At 53.2% G+C, this 23,160-nt stretch overlaps 9 protein-coding genes across 9 annotated transcripts; 3 read left to right on the plus strand and 6 right to left on the minus strand.

The window, feature by feature from the left end:
• Window positions 1-1,583: 1,583 nt before the first annotated feature.
• On the plus strand, window positions 1,584-3,969 carry J4E84_010285 (uncharacterized protein; the record flags this gene model as incomplete). Its single annotated transcript, XM_049392841.1, has 5 exons — window positions 1,584-2,035; window positions 2,086-2,220; window positions 2,273-2,752; window positions 3,195-3,333; window positions 3,388-3,969. 5 exons carry the CDS (start codon window positions 1,584-1,586, stop codon window positions 3,967-3,969), a joined length of 1,788 nt encoding a protein of 595 aa, XP_049239399.1.
• Window positions 3,970-7,652: 3,683 nt separating this feature from the next.
• Window positions 7,653-9,163, minus strand: J4E84_010286 (uncharacterized protein; the record flags this gene model as incomplete). Its single annotated transcript, XM_049392842.1, has 3 exons — window positions 7,653-8,807; window positions 8,854-9,054; window positions 9,107-9,163. The coding sequence occupies 3 exons, from the start codon at window positions 9,161-9,163 to the stop codon at window positions 7,653-7,655; spliced, it is 1,413 nt and encodes a 470-aa protein (XP_049239400.1).
• Window positions 9,164-9,623: 460 nt separating this feature from the next.
• On the minus strand, window positions 9,624-10,539 carry J4E84_010287 (uncharacterized protein; the record flags this gene model as incomplete). Its single annotated transcript, XM_049392843.1, has 2 exons — window positions 9,624-10,348; window positions 10,398-10,539. 2 exons carry the CDS (start codon window positions 10,537-10,539, stop codon window positions 9,624-9,626), a joined length of 867 nt encoding a protein of 288 aa, XP_049239401.1.
• Window positions 10,540-11,170: 631 nt separating this feature from the next.
• On the minus strand, window positions 11,171-12,094 carry J4E84_010288 (uncharacterized protein; the record flags this gene model as incomplete). Its single annotated transcript, XM_049392844.1, has 2 exons — window positions 11,171-11,399; window positions 11,451-12,094. The coding sequence occupies 2 exons, from the start codon at window positions 12,092-12,094 to the stop codon at window positions 11,171-11,173; spliced, it is 873 nt and encodes a 290-aa protein (XP_049239402.1).
• A 1,280-nt stretch (window positions 12,095-13,374) lies between these two features.
• J4E84_010289 (uncharacterized protein) lies at window positions 13,375-14,844 on the minus strand (the record flags this gene model as incomplete). Its single annotated transcript, XM_049392845.1, has 2 exons — window positions 13,375-13,761; window positions 13,819-14,844. The coding sequence occupies 2 exons, from the start codon at window positions 14,842-14,844 to the stop codon at window positions 13,375-13,377; spliced, it is 1,413 nt and encodes a 470-aa protein (XP_049239403.1).
• A 1,986-nt stretch (window positions 14,845-16,830) lies between these two features.
• Window positions 16,831-17,361, plus strand: J4E84_010290 (uncharacterized protein; the record flags this gene model as incomplete). The annotated part of the gene is made up of 1 exon (XM_049392846.1): window positions 16,831-17,361. The coding sequence occupies one exon, from the start codon at window positions 16,831-16,833 to the stop codon at window positions 17,359-17,361; it is 531 nt and encodes a 176-aa protein (XP_049239404.1).
• Window positions 17,362-17,655: 294 nt separating this feature from the next.
• J4E84_010291 (uncharacterized protein) lies at window positions 17,656-18,551 on the minus strand (the record flags this gene model as incomplete). Its single annotated transcript, XM_049392847.1, has 2 exons — window positions 17,656-17,956; window positions 18,004-18,551. The coding sequence occupies 2 exons, from the start codon at window positions 18,549-18,551 to the stop codon at window positions 17,656-17,658; spliced, it is 849 nt and encodes a 282-aa protein (XP_049239405.1).
• Window positions 18,552-19,666: 1,115 nt separating this feature from the next.
• J4E84_010292 (uncharacterized protein) lies at window positions 19,667-20,447 on the minus strand (the record flags this gene model as incomplete). Its single annotated transcript, XM_049392848.1, has 3 exons — window positions 19,667-19,784; window positions 19,834-20,145; window positions 20,200-20,447. 3 exons carry the CDS (start codon window positions 20,445-20,447, stop codon window positions 19,667-19,669), a joined length of 678 nt encoding a protein of 225 aa, XP_049239406.1.
• A 316-nt stretch (window positions 20,448-20,763) lies between these two features.
• J4E84_010293 (uncharacterized protein) lies at window positions 20,764-21,671 on the plus strand (the record flags this gene model as incomplete). The annotated part of the gene is made up of 2 exons (XM_049392849.1): window positions 20,764-20,828; window positions 20,888-21,671. 2 exons carry the CDS (start codon window positions 20,764-20,766, stop codon window positions 21,669-21,671), a joined length of 849 nt encoding a protein of 282 aa, XP_049239407.1.
• Window positions 21,672-23,160: the final 1,489 nt, after the last annotated feature.

Here is a 23,160-nt window from a genome sequence, read left to right on the forward strand (position 1 = left end):
GATTGATGAAGAACCCTTGCCATGCTCGTTCTTCAAGGTCGCGGGACAAACAGTGCTTCCACTCCGACTGCCATGTGAGGAAGGTGTCCCAGTGGAAAAAGGGATACTGGGCTTGAGCGCGCTCGCGATATGCGTTGAGCAATGACTCTTCGAGTTCCGGAGAGATGCTGGCCAACAGTGTGTGGGCGCTATTCACTTCGGCCTGTGCCGGTCGTGTGGCTGTTGAGGTACGAGAAGCATCGTGAGCTGGAAACTGCGCTGAAGGTGATGCAATAAGCCCAAAGATGAGATGATTCAAGTCGGGTTCATCATCCGTGCCCGAAGCTATTGCATAACCCGAAGATGAGCCGGAAAGGATAGATGACCGCCGCGGCGGCAAGGACTGTTGAATCGAATGAGCCACTGCTCCCCCTGTGACCCCATCACCCGGTAACCCACTGCTTGCTGGGGACGTGTCATCTATGTCGTGATCAGGCCTGTTCTGGGTTCTTGCTAGATGATCAAGGCTCTGCTGCGGGTCTCGGGCCTCAAGCTCAGCAACACGGTCTTCCAGAATGCGCACATATTCGCTCTCAACATGCGGCCGAGGCGCTGGCTGCGTAGGAAGGCATTCCTCGTCTCCTTTGACACAATTCTGGCACGGGCGGCTGTCTTCGCACTTCTGTTTCCGATAGCGACATCGCTGGCAAGCTAGGGTTCGTTGCTTTTTAGCAGGCGGCTCCTGCGGAGAACTTTCTGAATCATTATCCATCGGGTGTATTTCTCAGGCTTCGGTCCATTCTTGGATTCCGCTAGCAATGGCGGTGATATTTGTTGCGACGGCATACCTTCACGCGGTCCAGGGCGAAGGCGTAGATGACGGTGCCGATTGCCGGGGGCATGCGATAAGGGGGGTCGCGCCTTACCGAAACAGGAGAAGCGTCCACGTGACCAGGCCTCTCCATCTCCAAGTCTGTGCCCCGCCCACATTTCTCCTGGATTAGAGCCGCTCCCGTGTCAGCTCAGCACTCAATCATGACCACCGTTGACCTGTTTCAAACCGAAGTTTACCCGTCTTCTCCTTCTACGAGGCCCACTCGCCCTCTCATTCTTGGAAGCCCTGAATCGACGCGACAAAGCTTCATTCTGATACGGCCGTAGACCATACGGATTGGGAGCGCGTTCGTACTCAGTCCCACAACACCCGCACGGTCCCTGCCAAAGAAAAGTGTCGATTTCGCAACACTTTCCTGAAGATGCTGCATCGAAAAGGATGTGTATGCCAAACATCTTACTTTCGGGTGCTTGCAGCTCCTGATACCATTGGGAGTGTAAGTCTTGCTTCTCTATCACAACGTCATCCATTCTATCTGGAGGCCGCGCAACTTCGGTGAAGGCTCAGCCTCTTTCTGGTCCGCTAAACAGGTTCTAAAGGCCCGAGTCGGAATCGGAAGTAGCAGCAATGATCGTAATCAATCTGTCGCGATAGTATCTGTAGCGCGTGGGTCTGTGATTAGTAGTCGCCGATATAAGATGTGCAACACCTCGTTGGCTCATAAAACAACTGCGCCTCTATCACAGCCAGCCGACCGAAATCAGCCACGATGCGCTTCGAGTACTCTAGCTTGGCACTTTTTGCCGGGATTTCTTGGGCAGCTTCTTTGCCAAACACTACAAGCTTCGAGCGGGAGACGCGCAGCCTCGATGAAATCTACCAGGCAGCTTTGGCAGAAGGTGGTGTTGTCACTCTTTGGCATGGCGGCGATGAGAAGACTCAGCAGAACAGTCTGAAAAGTGCTTTTGAGGCACGGTTCCCTAACATGACACTCAATGTCACCGTCGACCTGTCGAAGTACCATGATGTCAACCTTGACGCACAACTGGCTGCGGACAATGTTTACGTCGACAGCATCATCCTGCAGACGCTTCACGACTACCCACGATGGAAGAAGCAGGGCGCTTTGATGAACTACGCTCCATTGAACTTCGACAAGATCTATTCTGTGTTCAAGGACGCCGAAGCGGCTTACAGTGGACTGCTTATCTTTGACTGGGGGTATGACCCTCTTCCTGGAACCTATGTGGATACGTACTAAACAACAATAGCATTTCTGCCAACATGAACAAGACAAGCACGATGCCGACTTCGTACCAAGACTTCACGAAGCCTGAGTACAAGGACAAGATCGTTCTGACCTACCCCAACGACGATGATGCCGTCTTGTACCAGTTCGAACTGATGTATGTTCTGGCCTCCGACCATCATAAACGGGTTGGCTAACCATTTGCGTAGTATCGAAGAGCTCGGTGAGGAATGGTTCGACGCCCTACTCGCCAACAACCCCCGCTGGGTACGTGGTACGGCGACTCCCGGCACGCTCATCAAGGCTGCCAACAGCAGCAGCGCGGTGACCTTTAGCTCCGGTTTCTCATTCGCAGACCGACCACCAGTCAAGTACGCGCTCCCCAGCGACGCGAAATTCGTCTCTTGGGCTCAGACCGGCGCCATCTTGAAGAAAGCCCCCCACCCTGAAGGCGCAAAACTGCTCCATAGCTTCATGCTCAACGACGAGAACCAATCTAGCCGTGGCTGGAGCGTCCGTGAGGACATCGCAGCACCAGAAGGTGCCGAGACGATCCTGCAGCAGCCCGGTACAGACGCGCCTGCGTTTGCTGAGTTCATGGCAGACCGTGGTCATGTTGAGAGGCGGAGGGACTTTTATGAAGTTAGGATTGGTACCGCACAGGGCCTTAGTCCGCTCATTGACGACTTGTGAGCATGTTTTGGGCTTGCTAGTAGCGCACGTGGGGGTCAATAGTCTACGGAAAAGAATCTGTAGATGTTCTTTCGAAGATTTGTACAGTTTGTTCGAGAATATCTCAGCCGGCCTGGCTGATTTGGCCGTCTCTGCATACGCTTGTTCTTCAAGTCTTCTTTCCGTTCCTCTGCTTACTCCTCAATCTTCCGTGTTCCCATTTGCTCCGTCATTGGCGGTAACCTGCCGCCTTCACACCGCGAGAGTCTCTTCTAACCTGATTTGTACAAGCGCACAAGCAGCAAACTCATCTGCTTGCATCAGGCTCACTGCTTTGATATGCACTCACAAAGACTCTCGTCATGTCTGAATCAAAGCGACCGGCGGCTCAGTAAGTCGTCGCACGAGCTAAAGATGCTCAGCTCCTCGAGCCGTAGTAAGGTACTGACACAACTCTAGGCTCTTCAACAACCCCGCGCTTTCCGACGTCAAGATCAAGCAAATACACAAGGGCCAGACGCGCGAATACTATGCGCATAAGGCAGTGCTATGTCTAGAGTCGAAGTACTTTCTCAACGCCTTCACCGGTCACTTCAAGGTAGGCCAGCGAAAGTCAGAATGTGCACTAGGTGGAAGTTCTAACGATCTTCAGGAAGCAACAGAAAGCGTTATGGAACTGCACGAAGACAATCCCGAGCACTTTGAGTTCTTTCTCAAGTTCATCTACACCAGCGAGTACGACAAACACGAGATCGCGAAGCTCGCAGGCGACGACAAGATCAAACGGGTTCTTGTTCCAATCGGCGTGCGCGCCATCGCTGACAAATATGACGTCGCGAAGCTCTACGAGCCAGCTGCGGAAGACGTGAAGGCTGTACTCGTGGAAGCTGCCAAAGACAAAGAGATGCTTATCACTGCAATCCACGCTCACTACGGTACCGAGGTCAATGTTGATGGGGCTATGGGACGTCTCATAACTTCCGTGGTCTTCGAAAAGCACCAAGACCTTGTCCGGACGAAAGATTTCGAACAGTTGCTGCTTGCGCATCCCACCTTCGCCGCAGACGTTGCGCTAAACTTACAGCGTAACGCACTATCTGGATTAACAGCTGGTTGGTGTATCGGCTGCCAGGCCAATCAGAACATTGACGCAGCCGGTATGCGCAAGGCGGGTTGCACATACTTCTATTGCCCGAATTGCAGCAGGCAATGCCCTCTTCCAGCTGTCGGTTAAAACTAGAGACAGGAAATATGGTTAGCCAGAACGGATGCGGTACTGGACTTGAGAAACAGAAGAATCACAGCATGGAAGCGATAATAGTTCACAAGGGTGTCTCCTTATGCAAAAACAGTGACGCATGTAGCGATTCCAGGTACATGTGACGGCGCTCGGTGTAGTAAATATGAGCATTTGAATCGAAACATGACTCTTCCGCACCTGCGCAATGCGTGTCAATCCTCGCACAATATCTGTAGCTGCAAGATTGCCAAACATCGGCACTTCACCCGTTCAACCTGTCTTTGGGTCTCGATGAGATGAGAACTTCTTTGTGATGGACGCCCAAGACTAAGTGCTGCTACGGCGAGCACCGCGCAATATCGGTAAAGCGCGCACTATCAGTAAAGTAAATACATTGACAAACGCGACCCTTTTACGACATACAAGAAGAAGTAAAGCAGCATGCGACGGACGGTGAAACAACTATTTACACATCCCTGCTAATGATTGATCTCATAATGCTTGAGTAGGATCGCGTCACCCTCCAGACTGTCCTGTACCACGTATTCGATACCCTTCTGCAGACAGGCATCCCAAAGGTCCGGAATATACACGATATCCCGCTGGGCTGCATGTAGGATACATACCGCTCGAAGGTTGGGCAGTCTTTCAATCCCCCTTGCCAACTGTCGATTGGCCTCGTCTGCGACATGTAGGTGCCAACTGCCTTCAAGAGGTTGGCGAAGTTGCTCATTGCCGAGACCCAACAGAGTAATCGAGGTGGGTAAGCTTTCGACTATTCGAAGTTGAAATGCCAGATCCGCATCCCAGTGAGCTTCTTCCGAGGTATAAGTTATTATCATAGGCGTATCTGTGAGGATCATAGCGGGGACTAATAGAGTTTGCAGCTTAGTGAACTGGTTGAGGGTACCAACTGCGAGAGTAGTACAGTCTTGGTCGCCGAAACGGCCCTCCGCTTGTTTTGCAGAGAGTGAAAGATATCGCATAGTATCCTTGCTTTGAAGAAGAGCCATGCACATAAGCTCGAAATCCAGAAACCGGGGCATGTCATCGCGTTCATCATAAGGTCTTAAATGGCCCGGTCTGAAGCGGAATTCCACCAGTCGGTGACAAGGTCGTATAGTCATGATGATCTGCTCCATCGATATATTGCAGTCAACAAGATGAAGAGTGCTGAGATTCCGGAGCCCGTCTCCTTCGAAAGCAAGTCGTAAAGCCTGAGGGCCGAGAAGGCTGCGATGTATATCATTCGGATAGCGGTGGCGGTAATGTTTCAACGCTGGAAGATAGCGAAACGTCGCGATGCACTCGTCGTATGGCTCCGGCTGCGGGAACCGACAGTTCAATCCATCAAGTTCATCAGGCTCATTAGCGACCTTGAGAATTAAACCACTGAAGATGTTAATGGTAGCGAGTTTTGCGTATTGACCAGGTCTGCTTGATCCGAGTTCAAGACCAAGAATCCGACTTAGAGGTCCGTTGTAGGTTTTGAGCGTTAGCTCTGATACGTTTGGACTCAACCAAAGTAAGAGTGTCAACTGCGCTTTCGCTGGGGTCCATTTGAATTCGTCGTGCCACAAACGTGCCACCTGATCGTTGTATAGGTCCTCCACCATGGTTGGAAGGCCTTCACGGATCGCTTCTCCCATTGCTAAGACCAAATCTTCCTCTTGCCCCTTAAGGCCAACCTCCTTGGATCTCCGAGCTAGTGTTTGATTACAACGTATGACTTGTATGTGTTCGGCCAGGTGTGGAAGTGAGCTGATAGTCCGAATAAGTCTGGTCAATTGGCGAACGCAATCCCCTTCGCCCATTGGTATCTCCCCCTCTAGTGCGACCTTCCTTTCTTGCCTCCAGCCAACGATATGTATATCGGCATAGAGTAGAGGTGTCGCACTCTTTCGGAGTCGTTTCGTCGTTCGACAAAGACTGTGCAAAGTGCTTCTCTTCGTACGATCGTCGTCGTTATCAATTAGCCAGTACGCGTCATCACGACCCGGCCAATTCAAAGGCCGAATGTCTGGTCGAAGATATCCAAAGATCCTATCGAGTGTTTCGGTGGGTAATGTTGCAAGATTGAGGGTGGTTTGGTTTGGGGCATCCCCAGACATGACTACATCATCGTCCATGGGCGCGGCGTGGCAGCGAAGAGGTCAGAGGTGTAGGACGGCGATAGGTGAAGAGCACACAAGCGCGGATGACTTCGGGCAGCCTGGAAGATTGAAAAGGATGGAAGACGTGATGATGTTCGTGTTTTACAGCGGTGGTGGGGTGGGAGATGCTGACACGTCGCGAGGAAGGGACGCGTGTTTGACGTGACCCGCTAAGGAAGGTTATCATCGGCGGTTCTCCGGAAAACCAGGGTCTTGAACCTGTCGCAGCGCAAATGCAGTTCTTGGAGACTGCATTGTATGTCGGGTCAGTGTTTCATGTACGTTTGCCGCGCTTGGTATGTGTTAATCAAACATTTGATCTAGAAGAGGTGAGGGTTGGTGTGCGATGCTTGGCGCTGTCCGAATCAGGCAACTTGTGGACAGCCGTTGATTGCGGGCGTCTACAATGTTACCACCGTCATCTGAACTTTCCTCCTGCTGTACCTCGGCAACTACAATCAGTTCAGCCAAATTCATACGACCTGCGCAAAACACCTTTTCCAAGCAACATCAAAAACAGTACATCAGCTCTAATACGGCTCATGGATCGTAGTCATGAACATTTGCTTCATAATTGGAGTCTCACACGCGTACATCGCAACATCGGTGTTCTGACGAGAACTTTCACATCAACCAAGTACCGCGCTCAAATATGGCGCGACATGACGACCGGCCCCGGATGACCTGGGACCTGAGTATCCGTGTCCAAATTCTATCGCTGCCATTTTCGCAGCGGTGAAGATGACATCGTACGATGTGGTATGTCTATGACTTCAAAAAGCGCTGGTTGGTTTCGGTAGATCTCGCAGAGGTAAGCATGCAGCCAAGTCGCAACGGTCACATCTCTGATGAGCGAGCAACACTATCAAAACATCATCAAATTGACCTTAGATCATCTCCGCTGAACACCTCGCCATTGCGCTGAAGTGCAAGTGCAGCAATTCGGGTGATACTGAACTCGGTGCAGAGTAGTCGCGTGATGCATCGCCTTGCCATTTGGGTCCTACGATGGTATCAAAAGATGTATATAAAGGCAAGAAGAATGCGTGAAGGTCATCCAAGCACAAGACAAACTCCCACTACCTCCTTCAGATATCACTCCCAGCTCGACAACAGACCGAAAAAGTAAGACTCTTCCCATGCTGTCGCAAATTCCCAAAGCCTAACCAATTCATCATCCAGTCAAACCACAACCATGAAGCTCATCACCGCCCTCGCAATCCTCGTTGGCGCCACCTCCGCCATCGCCATCGAGCCTCTCTCAGAAGTCCACGCGCAAAGCTGCGCCAGCCGCGATTGGGGCTGCGAAAACAACTATTGCTGGAAGAAGTGTGGCAACCTAGGAGAATGGTGCTGGCAAGCTGCAGATGCGGGCCAGGGCAGTTGGGTGACTTGCGAAAACGATGCAGCCTGCAATATAAACTTTATCCCCAGTGCTGGGTGTGGCGGCGCGTGCAGCTGCTGAGCACAAGAAAGGAATGTGAACGAAGGCGGCTTCTCAACTCCGCTGTATGACCCCACCACTCATTTGGGCTCTTGGCTTCCAGGAAAGGTATCTAGATAGTGTTCGAGAACATCAACCACTTCTGCTTGGGGGCTTTTCGCGCTACCGTTCCGCATCTTGTGTGCATTCTCCTGCTTCTTTCTTGTAGCTACCGCTTTTCGATGTGCACGGCTCTTGACGTGTAAACTCCAGTCGTTCTCGGTGATAGACGTCGTGCCGCATGTCTCACAGACTTTCTTCTGCCAGAGGTCTGGTCGCTGGCCTAAATCGTACTCGCGCTTCGGTGTCAGCATTTCTGCTGCTGCCGGCGATAACGTCGACGGAGATGGTAGTGGTTGGCCGGAGAGGAATTGCTCGGTAATGGCTATGGCGGGTTTGGCGACGTTGTCTTCCCATTGAGATACGTCGGAACCGTCGACTAGGAAGGTGGTATGCTTTTGACCTGCACTGATCAGTGCGTTGAGAAGCTTGATGCGTATCCATTTGATCTGGCGATTGGCGTATTGACGGGTGGCTGCTTGTGTCTTCTCAATGGCGAGGGTCTTGAACTTCTCCAGCTCGGATGCTTCGCGTGAGCTGTCTGAAAGAGCGCTTTGGTACTCTAGAAACTCCTTATATCCTATCGATACCCAGATGCCGCGAGTCTGGTCGATATTGGCACCTGTGTCGGCTTCGTGCCGCTCACGGAAACTGCTGAGTTCTTCGACTTCAGAAAGTAGACCTCTGGCGATCATCTTATCAACACGGCCGTCAAGACGGCGATGCAGCACGTCCTTGTTTGCGTGCACCCAGAACACAAGAGTTTCGAAACGAAGGCCTGAGCGGCTATCCGATGTTGTGCCATCCGCTTGGGCAGCAGAGGTCTCGCGCTGCGATTTCTGTTCTTTGTAAAGTTGCGAAGCTGGTTTGCCCGTTCTTAGATATATCTCCAGTGAACGCTGAATTTTGCGCCGCTCGTTTGGATGCCACCGATCGGCCATGATAGGATCGACTTCTCTCAGCTTGGCATGCAGGACTTCAGTCGGCTCTTCTAGTACAGGCAGAGGCTGGGTGTTCTCGTTCAGGTTCAACTCGGGCTCATCCGATAGCGCATCCTGGAACAAGAGTGACTGCGTATAGTAGTGAGTGCCACCAACTAAGACCGGGAGTTTGCCTCTACTTCGAATTTCATTGATCTGGTCATGTCAGTAATCACCTGGATTGAACTTCGTTCAGTCGTACCGTTCTCAAAGCCTCGCCTACGAATTTCCCCACAGTCCAAGTCTCTTCTTCAAGGCTGATGCAGCCTAATAGATGATGAGGAACGCCTTTCGTCTCGTGTTGCGTAATCTTGTTCGTAATAATAGGCAATCCACGATACAGTTGCATCGCATCGCCGTTAATGATCTCGCCATTATATCTTCGCGCGATCTCGACTGCCAGCTACCTGTTGTGGTCAGCAGGATGAAGCGTGACTGAACAACTTGAGCTTTACATCAGATTTGCCAGTCCCTGTTGCACCGACGATGGTGATTAGAGGCTTGCGCGGCATTTGCGCCATCTTGATACTACTGATTGCTCTTGCGAACCGTAACATGCATTTGATGGGACGACCGGAACGGCTGCCAATGACTGAGTTGAATGTCCGAAAATGTTGGTTAGCGTCAAGCGGGGTGCGCCTTCCCTCTTTGGCGATAGCGCAGTGCTCGGACAATCGATCAACTTGAAATATCTCACTTCCCAAGATCTGAAGTCTACAGATAGTCTTGTCTTGTGATGTAAGCGAAGTCGTTGATATTGAACATTGTGTTATTGACTCGTGCCGGACATGTGGATTGGATCGTGTACGAGCGAGTATCGCGTATACCTATAGGCGAACTGTACGTGTAATGAAAAGTGTTTGTTGAATATGATGGGGTATCATCGTTGAGTGCCGCCCAAACGCCTGTTGAAACTCCATCGACACGCATTGTTGAAGCGTGCCGAGATGTGTTCTCTCACACTCCTTCGCCTTACTCCTTCCCCACCCTCTTCTCAGCGCCATAACCACCCTTACCCTCCAGATTCTGATACGACGCGCCCTCACCCTTTCCATTCCTAGGTCCCCTCTCCGTCAAATCTTCCTGCAGCCACTTCAACACCAGCTCACCCAGCTGACTGTTTCCCGTGTACATGCGCTCGCCCTGCTCGACCTTGACATCCATGTCCTCGGTGCTGCCCCACTTCTTCACCTTGCCCAGGCTCATGTGCACGAGATGTGTGGGCCAGGTCGCGAGGTTATCCAGGATATGTGTCGCGTATACGATTGTGCAAGGACGTTCCTCCGTCTCCTTCTTCAAAAAGTTGAGGAAGTTGCTGCGCGACAGCAGATCGAGATCAACGGTGATCTCGTCCAGCAGCAGGATGGTCCACGGTCTCAGCAGACCCATGGCAAGTTGTACACGCCTTCGCTCGCCGTCTGATACGGCGTGCATGCGCCAGCTGAGGTCGATATCGAGGATGCGCACGAGTTCGTCGCGGCGCTCGGTGTAGTGGTCGCCGCCGATGGAGGAGAGGAGAGTGGGCACGTCGATATCGGTGCGGACGATGGGGTTGAGCACCCATTCCAGACCGAGGTAGGTCACGCCCTCGAGGCCCATCTTGAAAGGGTCGATGCCCGCGATGTGGACGGTGCCGGAGGGGGCCATGCGCTTGCCGGAGAGAAGACGGAGGAGCGTGGTTTTACCCGCGCCATTGGCTGTGACCGTTAGTCAAGATCTTCATGGCCAACATTCACTCTTGCATACCTCCGATCAAAAGTGTTCTGCTGCCGGGTGGCAGATCAAGGAAGACATCTTTCAGCCCACTCGAGCCATCGGGGAAGGCGTAGCAGAGGTTCTTCACGTCAATTGACGGCGCGACTTCCTTGTTGTTGGCTGTGTTCGACATTGTAGCGTGGGATTGCGTGTATAATGGCTGTTACACCGGTGGTGGGAGGAGACTACATTTTGTAGGTAGCTTACGGTGGAGTCACCTCGGTGGGCTAGACTTCCAAGTCGACATGAGTGATGCCATCATTCCGCTGGGGTCCGCGCTAGGCCAAAACAGGCAGGCACCGTCCTAGACCCTGACGGCACTTCAAAGTTCGTCTCAGCCTCAGCTTTTTCAACTTTGTCGCATTTCTCGAGCTATTGTTCATGGTTTCCTAGCATCGGGCCAGCTGTGCATCGTGGGCCGGCATGATCCGTGGCGTTATGTCATCGCGCAACTCCGAGATCGCAGTGCAGCCTCACGAACGCCATAACCACAACAGAAGATTTGACCAATATCTACGAAGTACGCATGTATGGATGGAAGGCTTAGTAGTGATGGGCAAGGGGAAAGTTTGTAATGCACGGAAACTGTATCGTGATTCATACTGCACATCTGATCATGAAGCAAAGCACGTGTAATTCGACAAAACTACCACCCACGCAAAGCAAGAACACACGTTCCATATATACAACCACTGTCTTCCTCATATGTACAATTGTCCCATCATCCCCTCTACTCAACATGACAGATCATTCTAGCGATGCGCTTAGAGAGAAACGCAGCCGGAGCTGGAGTCCTCAAGGAAGAGACCACCGTAGATCTGGCCCTCGTCAAGGTTGGCCTCTTGGAAACCAGCGTTGGCGACATCGTCAGTACCAGTGGGCTTCTTGAGGATGCCCATCTGGAACTGGCCGAGGCCGGCAAGGTTGACGGACAAAGGTCCGGCGACCTTCCTCAGCTCCTGCTGGCCGGCGGAGTAGAAGATGGTGGTCTCGCTGGAGGATTGTTAGTATATATTTTTGGACTAGGAGTGATAAGGAACGTACTTCTTGGTGTAGTCGAGGGTCATAGCAAAGTTCTGCCACTGGGTCTGGTCGATCTTAACGTTCCAGAGCCACTTGCCGGCGCGGTCAAGAATCTTGAACTGGTCCTTGTCGGCATCGCTCTTTCCAATGAGAGATCCAGTCTGGAACTGAATCTGGTTGTTGCTGAAGTCAGCAGCCTCGTGCCAGACGTTGAGGTACTCATGGGTGAGGTTCAAAGGCCTGGCGGAGTCCTGCTTGACACTCCAGTGGAGGGTCTTGACACCCTTGCCACCCTCGCCGTCAGGGGCATCCTTGAGGAACTGGAGACCGGCGCGGCGGAATCCCTGCTGCTTCTGGAAGATGGAGTCATCGGAGATGGTCACCTCAACAGCCTTGAACTTGTCGCCATCGAAGCGCGAGGATTCGTTGGGGAACTTGAGGATCTGAGACCAGGTCAGGTTGTTGCCCTTGACGAAGTCGGCGTTGAAGAGCGTGTTGGTGGTCTGAGTGTCGAAGGAGACGGGTGTCATGTTGGCAGGGACACGGCCGTCGAAGACGATGGGGCACTTGGGCTCAGCGGCGCGAGTGACATGGGGGTGAAGGGCGGGTGCAGCCAGTGCAGTGGAGGCAACTGAGGCCAAGGTAATGAGCGTAGAAGTGAACATGATGATGGTTCAAAAGAATGTAGTAGAGACTGTGGATGCGCTGGATGTGGATGAGACGACAATAGTGGGTGGGTGGAGACACTCTTTATACAATTCTCAAACGCGTCACTGAACGCTTTCTTACCCCAAGCCGATCTGAGCACGGTTCGTATTAGATGAACATGTCGGTGCCCACGCGTCCGGCTTGTTCCATGGCCGAAATATAGGGATACCCGCGCTTTCATTTGGGGTACTGCAGAAAGTAGACAGCTAACCAATGGCACGGGCAGGAGAATAGTGATGGAATATTCTATAGTAGGCCCGACGACGTCAGGGTAAGGCCGCATTAATATAGGTGAAAGACGCTGCTGTCATGAGGCTCCTTAACCGGGATGTGGGGTAATGTGCACGGCTGCTGGTCAAGTACCGGACGGACCGGCAACCCGTTGCTTTTTAACCTGGGAGTAATAAGAAGAGGAGTCGCGCCGACTGTTGTACCTGGATTGAGAACGGTCTTTTACCGTCCACCGTACCTCAATCCAACTCTTCATCACATCGCGATCCTTTTTGAACAAGACCTACTGCCTTCACTGCCCAAAGCGCAATTTCATGCGTGGAGCAGCAGCGACAACCGACATTCTCAGAAAGCGACCGAATCAGGCCGTCAAACACACCGGCGCCGCCAAGTTTCATCAACACCGGGAATGCGACCGAGTCGTAATGATCTGAACAAGCATGGCTGTCAGCAATGGGCTGAATGTGGTTCTAGAGTCGTTCGCGACGCTGGGCATAATGTTGAAATGGAGAGGATATAGTGGTGTCAAGAGTTGGCAGCAGCCATTCGGCGACGCGCAGAGGGTCCAAGCGGAACAACTGTATTCCACCCACCGGCAGCGGAAGGTCAAGCCTCCGCTCTGGACGAATTCACTCAACATCGTCCATCTACCTACCACGAGGGTACCTCAAGGGCCGAATGCGCGTCGGGTAGATGTGAAGATGTGTGCTATTATCATATACAGGTCTAACGCCCGCGGTATCATACCGCCTCGCAGTTTATGCCCTGCGTCTATGCTCAAACTCTGTTCATTACATATTCGCCCAAGAAGCTCATCGGCCTGATGTCCATCTTCCTGTCAACATGACGCTTGCTCAACGCGCTGTTTGCGACGCTCCACATATCCAAAATGATGTGCCAACCCAGAACGCCATGCATGAACGTGGTGCAAGCAACCGCAACGCCTCCCTATGTGTCACTGGTCTCGAATACAAGTCCGTCTCTGTACGCTGACGTGAGAGTGTTTCTACATCTCTTGAGGGGTCAGCCAGGTGGCTTCGACGCAGCCTTCGTAAAACTCTCTCTGGCCATTTTGTCCCTCGACACCAAAGCCCATGTCGCGGAGCTTTCCGGTGTCCCAGCCACTGACGAACTCGCCTTGACCGCCGTTTTCTCGGTCGACAGCATCGCCAAGCTTGATGTAGTCGGCGTGACGACAGACGGTCTGCGAGTAAGACCATTGGAGGCAGTTGCCGTCATTAGCGCACTCTGAACCGCACGAGCCGGCGTTGCGATGTGCGGGACGATCGTTCGGTACGGGCGCTTGCGAAAGGTTATCCCACCATTCTTTCGAAGGACCCTGTGATAGGAAGCCGTGGGTGTAGGAGAGGAACGATGAGTAGGTGAATGGTTTCTACGCGATAATGTTAGTCAAGTTGCCTGAAAGAGGCGGGATCTGAAGAATGCTTACCGTGTTGTACGGCCGTGTCCTTTCCCACCTCCACAAGTCTTCCATCTGCTGTGGCTTGAGCTGGTGCAGCGAGAGCATTGGCACGCACCACTTGTCGCGTGTGGTGGTCACATCTTTGAGCTTGTCGCTGGCAAAGGTAGGGTACATGGGCTCGAGCTTGTGGCCGGTCGCGTTCTGGATGGCGTAGGCAAGGACAGCGTCGCCGCGCTGCTCCTCCTTGACCCAGTTCTCGTATCGGACGCCTAGTCGGTTTTCGCGGGGGATCTCGGTGGAGCCGGGAGTCTTGCCTGGGATGAGTTGCTTGACAAGGCCCTGGGAGAGGACGATACCTGCGCCGCCATAGGCGAAATGACGGCCTTCAGAGCCCTTGTGCGCCTCGCCAAGGTAATGTGGCTGCGAGGCGTCAAGCTGGCTGAGCAGGCGGAAGAGCGTGTCCCAAAAGAAGTAGACGTCCGACTCAATGAAGACGAACCACTTGGCTGCGGGGTTGGTCATGTATGCCTTGTCCACCATGGGCAGGTACTTGAAGCGATCGAGCTTGAAGGACCGCTGCTGCTCCTTGACCGTCTCGCCGCCCTCGTGTGCCTTCTTGTGCTCGACGTAGATTTGGAAGTCGACGTTGTCTTTCTGGTAGCTCTTGGGAAGCTCTGCGAGGATGTCGATGACATGGCGGTCTCCCAATCGCTCTTCCCGGTCGCCTACGATGATCAGATTCGTGATGCAGCTCGATACCGTGCTCAGGTGTGCTTTCGTCTCGTGTGCCCCATCCGATGCGACCTTGAGGACAACCTGCACCTCTTCCAGTAGCTTAGTAGGGAAATTCTGGCAGTAGTCGAGCTCGATTGAATTGGCGGCTTTGGTTTCGAGGGGCGGGAAATACGACTTTGTCTTCGCTTTGTGTACGGGCGCCTGGGGATGTGACCCTCTCCGATGCGAGAGTGTGTATGCAAAAAAGAAAAGAAGGAGGCCGGGGAAGAGGAATCTCCATGGCCGCCGTGCCAAACGGCCAGCCAGCGGTTTCAGCATGTTGCCGTCGCTGCGGCCGTGGGGGATGGGCGGTCGCTAGGGGCCTGGGAGGTCGCCGGTGATAGGAAGCGATGCTATGAGGAGGAAGGTGCGATGGGCAGGCGGGCGACGTCACCGTGGCACATTGAGCAGGCGGTTGGTGTTGGGTGGAGGTGGAGGTGTCGACGACGATGATGGCGCATTGGCCCTGAGCCGCCGTCCTGCGCGACTTGCGAATCCAGGCCGGCTCCCTGACACGCGAACCCGCTAGCCGCCGGCGCTTAGCCTTCCCCTTGTGTCTTGGTGCTCCAACACTCCAACCACCTGCAAACCTCAGTCCTTTCATCCTCCTTCACCCGTGATTGCTATGCGCGACATCGCCATGCATGTTGGGTGCAACAGTGTCGACATCTACAGCGGGCATGTAGAATGCTGGCGATGACGTGTCCGCCATTCTCATCGACTTCCTGGAAGAGTGGGAGCTGTCCGTATCCGTCCAGTGGAACGACCGCTCTTCAAATTGGTTGTACTCTGGGTCGTCCTCCACGTCGGACCAATTTGGTAAATCGTCCATGTCAAAGTCATCAATGTCGTCGTGGTTTGTCCTTGGATCGCTATCTGGGTGCATCGAAAGGCCAATGGATACCAGGAAGAGATCACACGAGTCGGCCGATCGTGTTGTGAAGGAAGGCGCGCGGTCCATATCCGCAGCTTCTCTCTGCCGTTGTGTGTGGTCCCGCTCGACTCGCTGCGCCGACTGACACGCGAACGAACATGCTGAGTCGCTCCCTTGGCTGGTAAGGCTAAGCGTTACTGCGTCCGCATGTGATTCCATGTCCATTCCCGAAGAACAGAGACTCAGCCTTTCGTGTACGGCGCATTGATCGGATCTAGATTCGTGTCCAGTACGGTTGCGTTCAATCCTGTTCTCCGGACCACGTACGAAAGAGCTGCTCAGGTCCTTAGTCGCACTAGCAAGGCTCACAGTCTTGGGTCGCGCGACGCTTCGTGGAAGGCGCCCATCATCTTTCCCAAATGTATTGCCCGCAGCAAAGGACGAAGACAGTGTCAGTCTTTGGCCAATGATGCGCAGCTCGTCCAGCGGTAGTCTGTGTACGAAACGCAATATCGCAATATTGACTTCGAGACCTACATACGCATTCAGATCACTCGTACGCTGATTGACCGTGTCTTTTCTCGGAGCGCTATCGATGGAGGCTCCGCCGCGCTCTTCTGCCTCGGGGCATGTGCAATCGATCGGCGCGATCGATGGTGTAGACGGCGCCGTTCGCGCTTCGTTGTGCGACGTCGCTCGGGTGCCTATCGTCGAGATAGATTTGCTGTCGGTATCATTTCGCGTCAGAGAAGAGAAAACACTCGATTCGCGCGACTCTATGGACTCGCCACGCGCTTTGGACATGGGGATCGATAGTCGACAACCCAGCGAACGAAAGAATTGCTTGAATTTGCCCATCGGTAAGCTTGATATTGGCGACGTAATCATAACGCTGGTTGAAGAGTAAAGCGTTGCAATAAATTCGAGTAGTTACGGTGTAGTATAGGAGACCGACTGCCATAGCGCATTCGTGGCTTCTTTCACAAGTCCGGCGCAACTTTCGCTCGGAAGACCTTTGCCGTTCGTACCTGGATTCACCGGCCGTCGTGAATACATACGACAGCTGTCTTGCCACGATCTTCCGCTTCACGAGCACCCCGTCGCAATACCACATCCGAAGCTACACAGTGTACCGAAATAAAGGCGTGGGAGAGGAAACACAACGGAAACGGTGGTGTTGGAAAATAGCTTCGTACCCTTTCCCGATACTCACAGCGGCGATGTGACTCGCGTGAGGTATATAATGTCTGCTCCGTTACTGCACTGCTCCTCAACCAGAGACCATACTTTCATATTACTGCCACTGATCCAGCCGCCAGCAACATATCCACCTTACTCAGCAACCAAAGCATCGCACATAAGTAATCGAAATACAGCTATCAAATCCCATCATGAAGTGCCAGCTTCTCTCCACCTCGCTCCTCCTGAGCCTCGTCCTCGCTGCACCACTCGCAGAGCCAACCAACAACATACAGCGAGCTGACAAGCAATCCTGTTCATCAAAGCCCCACCCAACTCTAGAAGACTTCCACAAGGCAGCAAAAAATTGGTGCGACGACCACATCCGCGCTGATGCTCCCAACCCTACTCTCCAGCTCCCACCCGACCCTCATAACATGCCCATCATGCCGCCTCTCACCGCCGATTACACCTTCAAGCTACCCAATCCCGACAAGAAGAAGCCCGCCATCTCTCTCCCTGTGACTTTTGAGATTCGCGGGTGGGCGCCTATCCAGCGGGATTATTGTTACCTTGGATTCGGCATGCCAAACGACTGGAACAATGGGAGTGGGAAGGACGAGGAGCAGGAGCAGATTGGTAAAGGTAACATATGTACGGGATCAGGTGGGAAGACGTTGGTTCAGGGTTGGAATCAGACTTATTGGTGGAATCATCATGGTGTTGTCTTTAAGGGAAAGTAGGAAGAGGGCATGTCGTCATAGTAGTCATCCCGTCACAGCAATCATCCTAAATATGCGTTTTGTAGCATTTTATATTAACTATTCTACAATGGTTTGCCGAATACGTCTCAGCAACATGGTGTCATCTCGCTGCCATCAGTACGTCCGGGAGGTCGTCATTGAGACCTGCGATCACATTCAACCAGATACAGTGCTGTCATGCGTTTACATCCTCTCCTGACCGACCTCTCCGTCCTCCACAAACCAGTGTAAAGTCTCCAAACCTCTTCCGCCATCCTCGCGCGACGCGAGAACTCAGTTTGTAGTCGGCTTGGGGGGAACGAAGGGGGCGGGCTCGGAGGACTGAGCGACATGCTGGAAGGGCGAGAGAGACCCCTCGGGGAAGCCGCTGTCGCTGTGGGCCAAGGTGCAGTTGGCGATGCGGCACGTGCCGTTGTTGTAGTACTTGCATCTCATGCGCTTACAGACCTTTCCGAGGTGCTTGCAGGGCCAACAGGGGGAGGCACCGTCGCACTGCTTGTGGATCTTGGACTTGTAGCATTCGATGCAACACGGGTTCGCGTGCTTGACCTTCTTGCTACGCCTATGTGGGCTGCTAATGCGCTGTTAGTATGTCTCTCAAAGCTGTAAAGATCAACGTACTCTTCAGCCTCACGTCCGCGCTTCCGAGTCTTGGTCTTGTTCTCGTCCAGCACCATCCGATAAGCAGCCTCTGTCGCTTCATGCAATCCCCTCTCGGACTGAAGCGTGTTCTCGGCGTGCAACGTGCGGCGCACCAGGGCGGCGCTATGCTGGAGCATCCCATCCATCGCCAGGTTATGTTCGGGGCGTTCCGTCAGTTGCTGGCCGAGATTGGCGAACGCGTTCTGGTTCTTCTCGTCGATCAAGGCTTCTTTCTCTTGCTCGAGCGCTTGCATCCGGACGTCCTGCTCAGCCATCGCTTCTTGCATCCGAACCTTTCCAGTCGACAGTGACGTAACCTGGCTGTTGAGGTCTCGATTGCGCTCGCGGAGGTCATCGAGATCTTGATCGCGGGCGGCAGCGTTGTCTTGCATCTGAACCTGTTCAGCCGACAGTGAAGCGACCTGGCTGCTAAGGTCTCGATTGCGGGCCAGAACTGCCGCTAGGACCGTGGTGAATAGAGTCGGGTACTTTCGCTCGACCTTTTGGGCCTCGGATTTGGGGGTCATGTTGGAAATGGTATTTCGACGTAATGTTCGCAAAAGGTGTGTCAGTGAAGGTCGATTATTTTGGCCTGTTTGAGTGTGGGCGATCAGGCGAAAACGGCGTTATATTCCCGCGTCACGGGGACCACAGTGACTCAGAGCATCGAATTCCCTTTGCGGCCTTCTGTACGTATATTCCTCATTCACCTCGTCGTCACTGATCCCCGCGGTTGACCCGGGCACGGACGTCACGTGTGTCCTAGCGCGCCAAGCGTTTAGCGGACTCTGGCCTCCATATGAGCTCGGCCTGCCCCTCCAACTTGCTCTTTTCTTCTCCAACTGTTTTTACTGCCTTCTCCACAACCTATCAGCTTGGGCTCACTCGAAGATGTTGTCGCAACTCTAAGGGATGAGTCACTTCGAATCATCGATCTTGGCTTCACGGGGCCTTGACGACTTCGTTGTGCTGGGGGTCTGTGGGGGAACTGACCAAACCCCTTGGGAAGTTCGCCAGAGATTCATACTTCGATTCGGGTCTGACAGCCCGATCGGAGTCTCGCTCGCAGTCCAGTTCACGCTTTTGATCAGGATATGATTGATCGTGTTATCTCGGTAACACTTTCAGCGCCTGACGGGCTGGGTGCCAAATCCGATGACTCCCCTCACGTCTCGATGGTTTCTTGAAACCACGTAAACGATGAGCCGTCTCACGGGCTTTGGACACCTCCGTACGCATGCAGCTCTGGTGTCAGACAGAGTATGCATTGCGATACGGTTATCTTCATTGAGCATCTTTCCCTTGTGGCGAGACTTGAGGAAGGTAATGACGTGATTCTTTGTGCTGTATAGGTACTCTGACATATGTGTTCATTCTCGAGGTTGGTAACTTTGCGAAAGCATGGTATCCTGTAAGGATGCTATCAGAAGAGGTGGAATTTTACAAATACTACACTTGCAATGATAAATTATGAGGATGACATCAATTCAAAAGTAGTTAATCTTGAGGTCGAACGTGATGGTTTGTGGATACATGCTATTATCTGTAGACGTTTACAGCGACCTTGTCGCGGCCAGGCGGCGACATCAGTGAATCATCCTGCCTCCTGCTGTTCCAAAACACCCTGTATATACACACGAGACTACACATCCTTCATCACCTCGACCTTGCCGTCATCGTGATGGACACGAGCACAATTGCCTCCGGCACAAGTGACACGCGGATGGTCGTAGTTGCGGCACTTCGTGTTAACACGCACCCTAGTTCGTTAGTAAACCCGTCTTGTAATAGATGGGAAGGTTGACTTACGGAAGTGTGACTTGAGCCGGTCCACCTTTCAGGGCGAGGGCCTTCAGTTTCATCTGGACAGCGGCGAGTTCGTCGTCCTTTTTGGCCTCACGGTCCCGGGCAGCAGCGAGTTCGGCCTGGAGAGCAGCGAGCTCCTTCTTGATCCTAGCGACGTTCGCCTCATACGCGCTGAGGTGGTCGGCCAAGGTTTCAGCCCGCTCGTGTTCAACACGGAGCACGTCCTTGATATCGGTCTTCTCGACGTACTCAGCGCCACGTTGACGCTTGGCCTCCTGTAGCTTGGTGCGTAGCTCGTCGGCGTTGAGAATAGACCTATGTACATTGTTAGATCTGGCAATGGCGTGAAGCGTCATGGGGGATACTTACTCGTCTTCCTCGATAGGAGAGCCAGTTGGCGAGGGCGAGTCGGCGATGTAGAGGCGGACTTTCTCACTATGAGTGAGCTCATTACCCTCGTAGTCGTCGTCGTCGTCTCCGTAGTCTTCGCCGTCGTATTCCTCACCCTCGTAGGCGGCGGAGTGCGGGGAAGTGGGTTGAAATGGTGAAGCAGATGACGCACGTCGGGGCGAAGCCGAACGGGGGCGGGGAGGCGAGCGCGAGCGTGACATGGTCATTTTGGTCCTTTTGAAAGTCGAAATGATGAAGTTGCGACAAGAGGTTTGGGAGGAATGAAGAGTTGTCGCAAGGCAGATAAGTAGCTAGAGAAGGCCCAAGCGCTACTAGCCTTCTCTCGCTCGTGCGGTGTGTCACCGCGTGTGTTGCCTAGGGGAGTTCTCCAAGAAATGACGCATTGGCGCTAACCTGCTGTGCAAAAAGAGCTTCATTTGTATCAAACGAGACACGAAGAGTGCGTCTTCACAGCACTATCACTCACTGATTCTCCCTTCCCCACGTCTCAACACCACGCGCGACTATCAGACTACAACAGTCATGAGCGAATCGGCGCAGATTCCCGATATCACTGCGGCCCAGGGCGACCCTGTGGTAGATCCAGCGTACGTCGATGCCTTCCATGCTGTATTCAATTGGTTCACCGCGCTGACAAGTTTTGAAGCCAGTCGTCCATGTCATCGCCCGTCCATACGGAGGATTCACAGGCAGGCGACCAGATGCTTCGCGAGGAGGAGCAATCGCCGCCGGCGATAGTGGAAGGCACTTCAGCGACAGGCACCTCAGCAACAGGCAGCCTGACCGACGAAGATGAACCTCCTACTGCTTCCATGCCCGTCCTCCGAGTCGGTTACAACCGCGTCATCAAGTGCGTAACATGTCGCGCCAACGACCTCCCGTGCGACAACCTCGACCCTTGCAACGAGTGCTACAAAAACGAGACCGATTGCGTTCGCCGTCGCTGCGGCTTTGCGGCTAAGGAGATTGGAGAGCGCTGCGAGCTGCTCTGCGACCGTCTTCACTTCAGCGACGTGGCTAAGGAGAGCGAGGCAGACAGCGACAAGATGAACAAGCGCAAACGGGAGGTAGAAGACAGTGGCGCGGAAGAGAAGGGCCCAGATAAGGCAATGAAGGACGCGGTCTTGGGGGAGAGGACATCGGACGAGCAGGCAGAAGGATGTAACAGCCTGGAAGAGATGTGGTTGGCGGCAAGGACCACTTCAGAAAGGGAAAGGATAAGAGATCGCATGATCGACGAGCAGATGGCGAGAGCGAAGGAGGAAGTGGCTGCAAGGATGGCAGCGGGAGAGTACCAGAAAGACGACGTAACAAAGGGTGAGGACAAGAAGGCCAAGAAGTCTGCTGTTGCCATCGCATACGCGTATCTCGCAGATGGAACCAGAGTCGCGGCGCAGGATGTTGAAGCTGTGGAGTCAGCTTTGTCGTAAGGATAAGCATCGCTTGTGGCGATCAGGCGCTACGGCTTCAGGGATGACAGGGCGCCTCATCGCACTCACGATATCTTCTGTAGACCGTCAGGCCGAAGTATCGCCTAGTCGTCGATTGTGGGGGAAGGACACATGGTATGCGGGGACAGACTTTTGGATGAAGCGTTCTGCGATGTAAATACGCTGAGATCTTCCTGAAATGACTCTTGATGTAATATCAAAGACCAGTGTACATATTCATGGGCCAGATGTTGTGATTAGTAGAGGTGATGTCTTCGGTGAGGTTGGTAAGCTTCCGGCTATTCCTACCAATCAGGACAGCCCCGCTCCCGGTACTAAGGTAGCCTACATCATCACCAGTTGACATCGCCTTTCCCATGTGCGCACGACATCTCCTCAGCATTGTTCGGAATCAGTCTCGAAAAGTTATCGCAAATCCAACTCAACACACAAGACACCCAGGATGGCAAGCACTAGCGAGTTGCGTCCTCACCAGCTTTCCAGCATGTCTAGTGATGAGAAGCTGACAAATGCAGTCTAGTACGACTGGCACAGAAACTCGTTCGCGATGGGCCATGCAGAATAGAACATACGGCACGCCGTGTACGAGGCCTTCTCAATGGGAAGTATGCGTTCGACACACTAAACGCGCATCATGTTTGGGAACTGGAGTTACGTTACCCACAGTATGGACAGCCTCCTCATTCGTATACTTTTGCTGTGCTGAGCATACCAGATATTTCGTACCCATTTCAAGCTTCACTCCCCACGCCAAACTATCCCGAGGCTCCGCTGTAGACGGGACAGATGGCGGCGCACATCTAGCGAGTCTTACAGTCGGCAATCGCAGTAGCAATCGCATCCTCATCTTCAACACCGGCAAGCTCAAAGATCTCGTAAAAGTCGACTTCCGAGCTGTTGACCAATGGTTTGAAGAAGACATGGAGATATATGGCCATCCCAAAGATCCCTACAAGCGCATCGACATTTTACCATCTTCTCGAAACGTCAGGGTAGCCGTCGACGGCGTTACACTTGCTGAAAGTTCAAACGCCTTATTCCTCTTGGAGACTACGCTGAGGACTAGGCATTATCTGCCGCCCACGAGCGTCAATTGGGAGTACCTGACACCGAGCGACACTCTGACTTTGTGCCCGTACAAGGGTCGTGCGGAGTACTACAACGTCAGCGTTGGAGGCAAGCTGTATCGGGATCTTGTATGGTACTATAGATACCCAACTTCGGAGAGCGCGCCTATTGCCGGACACATGTGCTTCTATAACGAGAGAGTGGAGGTTTATGTTGATGGCGTGAAGGAGACGCCTTGATAGCGGCTGTCCACGCTCTGGGTATGGGGACAAAGTAGATGCCTCGTCAATATCTATCCGATCTTTCGTGCCGCGCAGCTGAGCGTTGAATGAGGTTGTGTACGTGACGCGAGACCGTATGCAGGGCGTTGATGACTTGGCGTCTGTAGTTGCGACGAAGC

Source organism: Alternaria hordeiaustralica, assembly GCF_023758085.1.
Source record: "Alternaria hordeiaustralica strain BMP 2776 chromosome Unknown scaffold_39, whole genome shotgun sequence".
NCBI classification, from domain to species: Eukaryota; Fungi; Ascomycota; class Dothideomycetes; order Pleosporales; family Pleosporaceae; genus Alternaria; species Alternaria hordeiaustralica.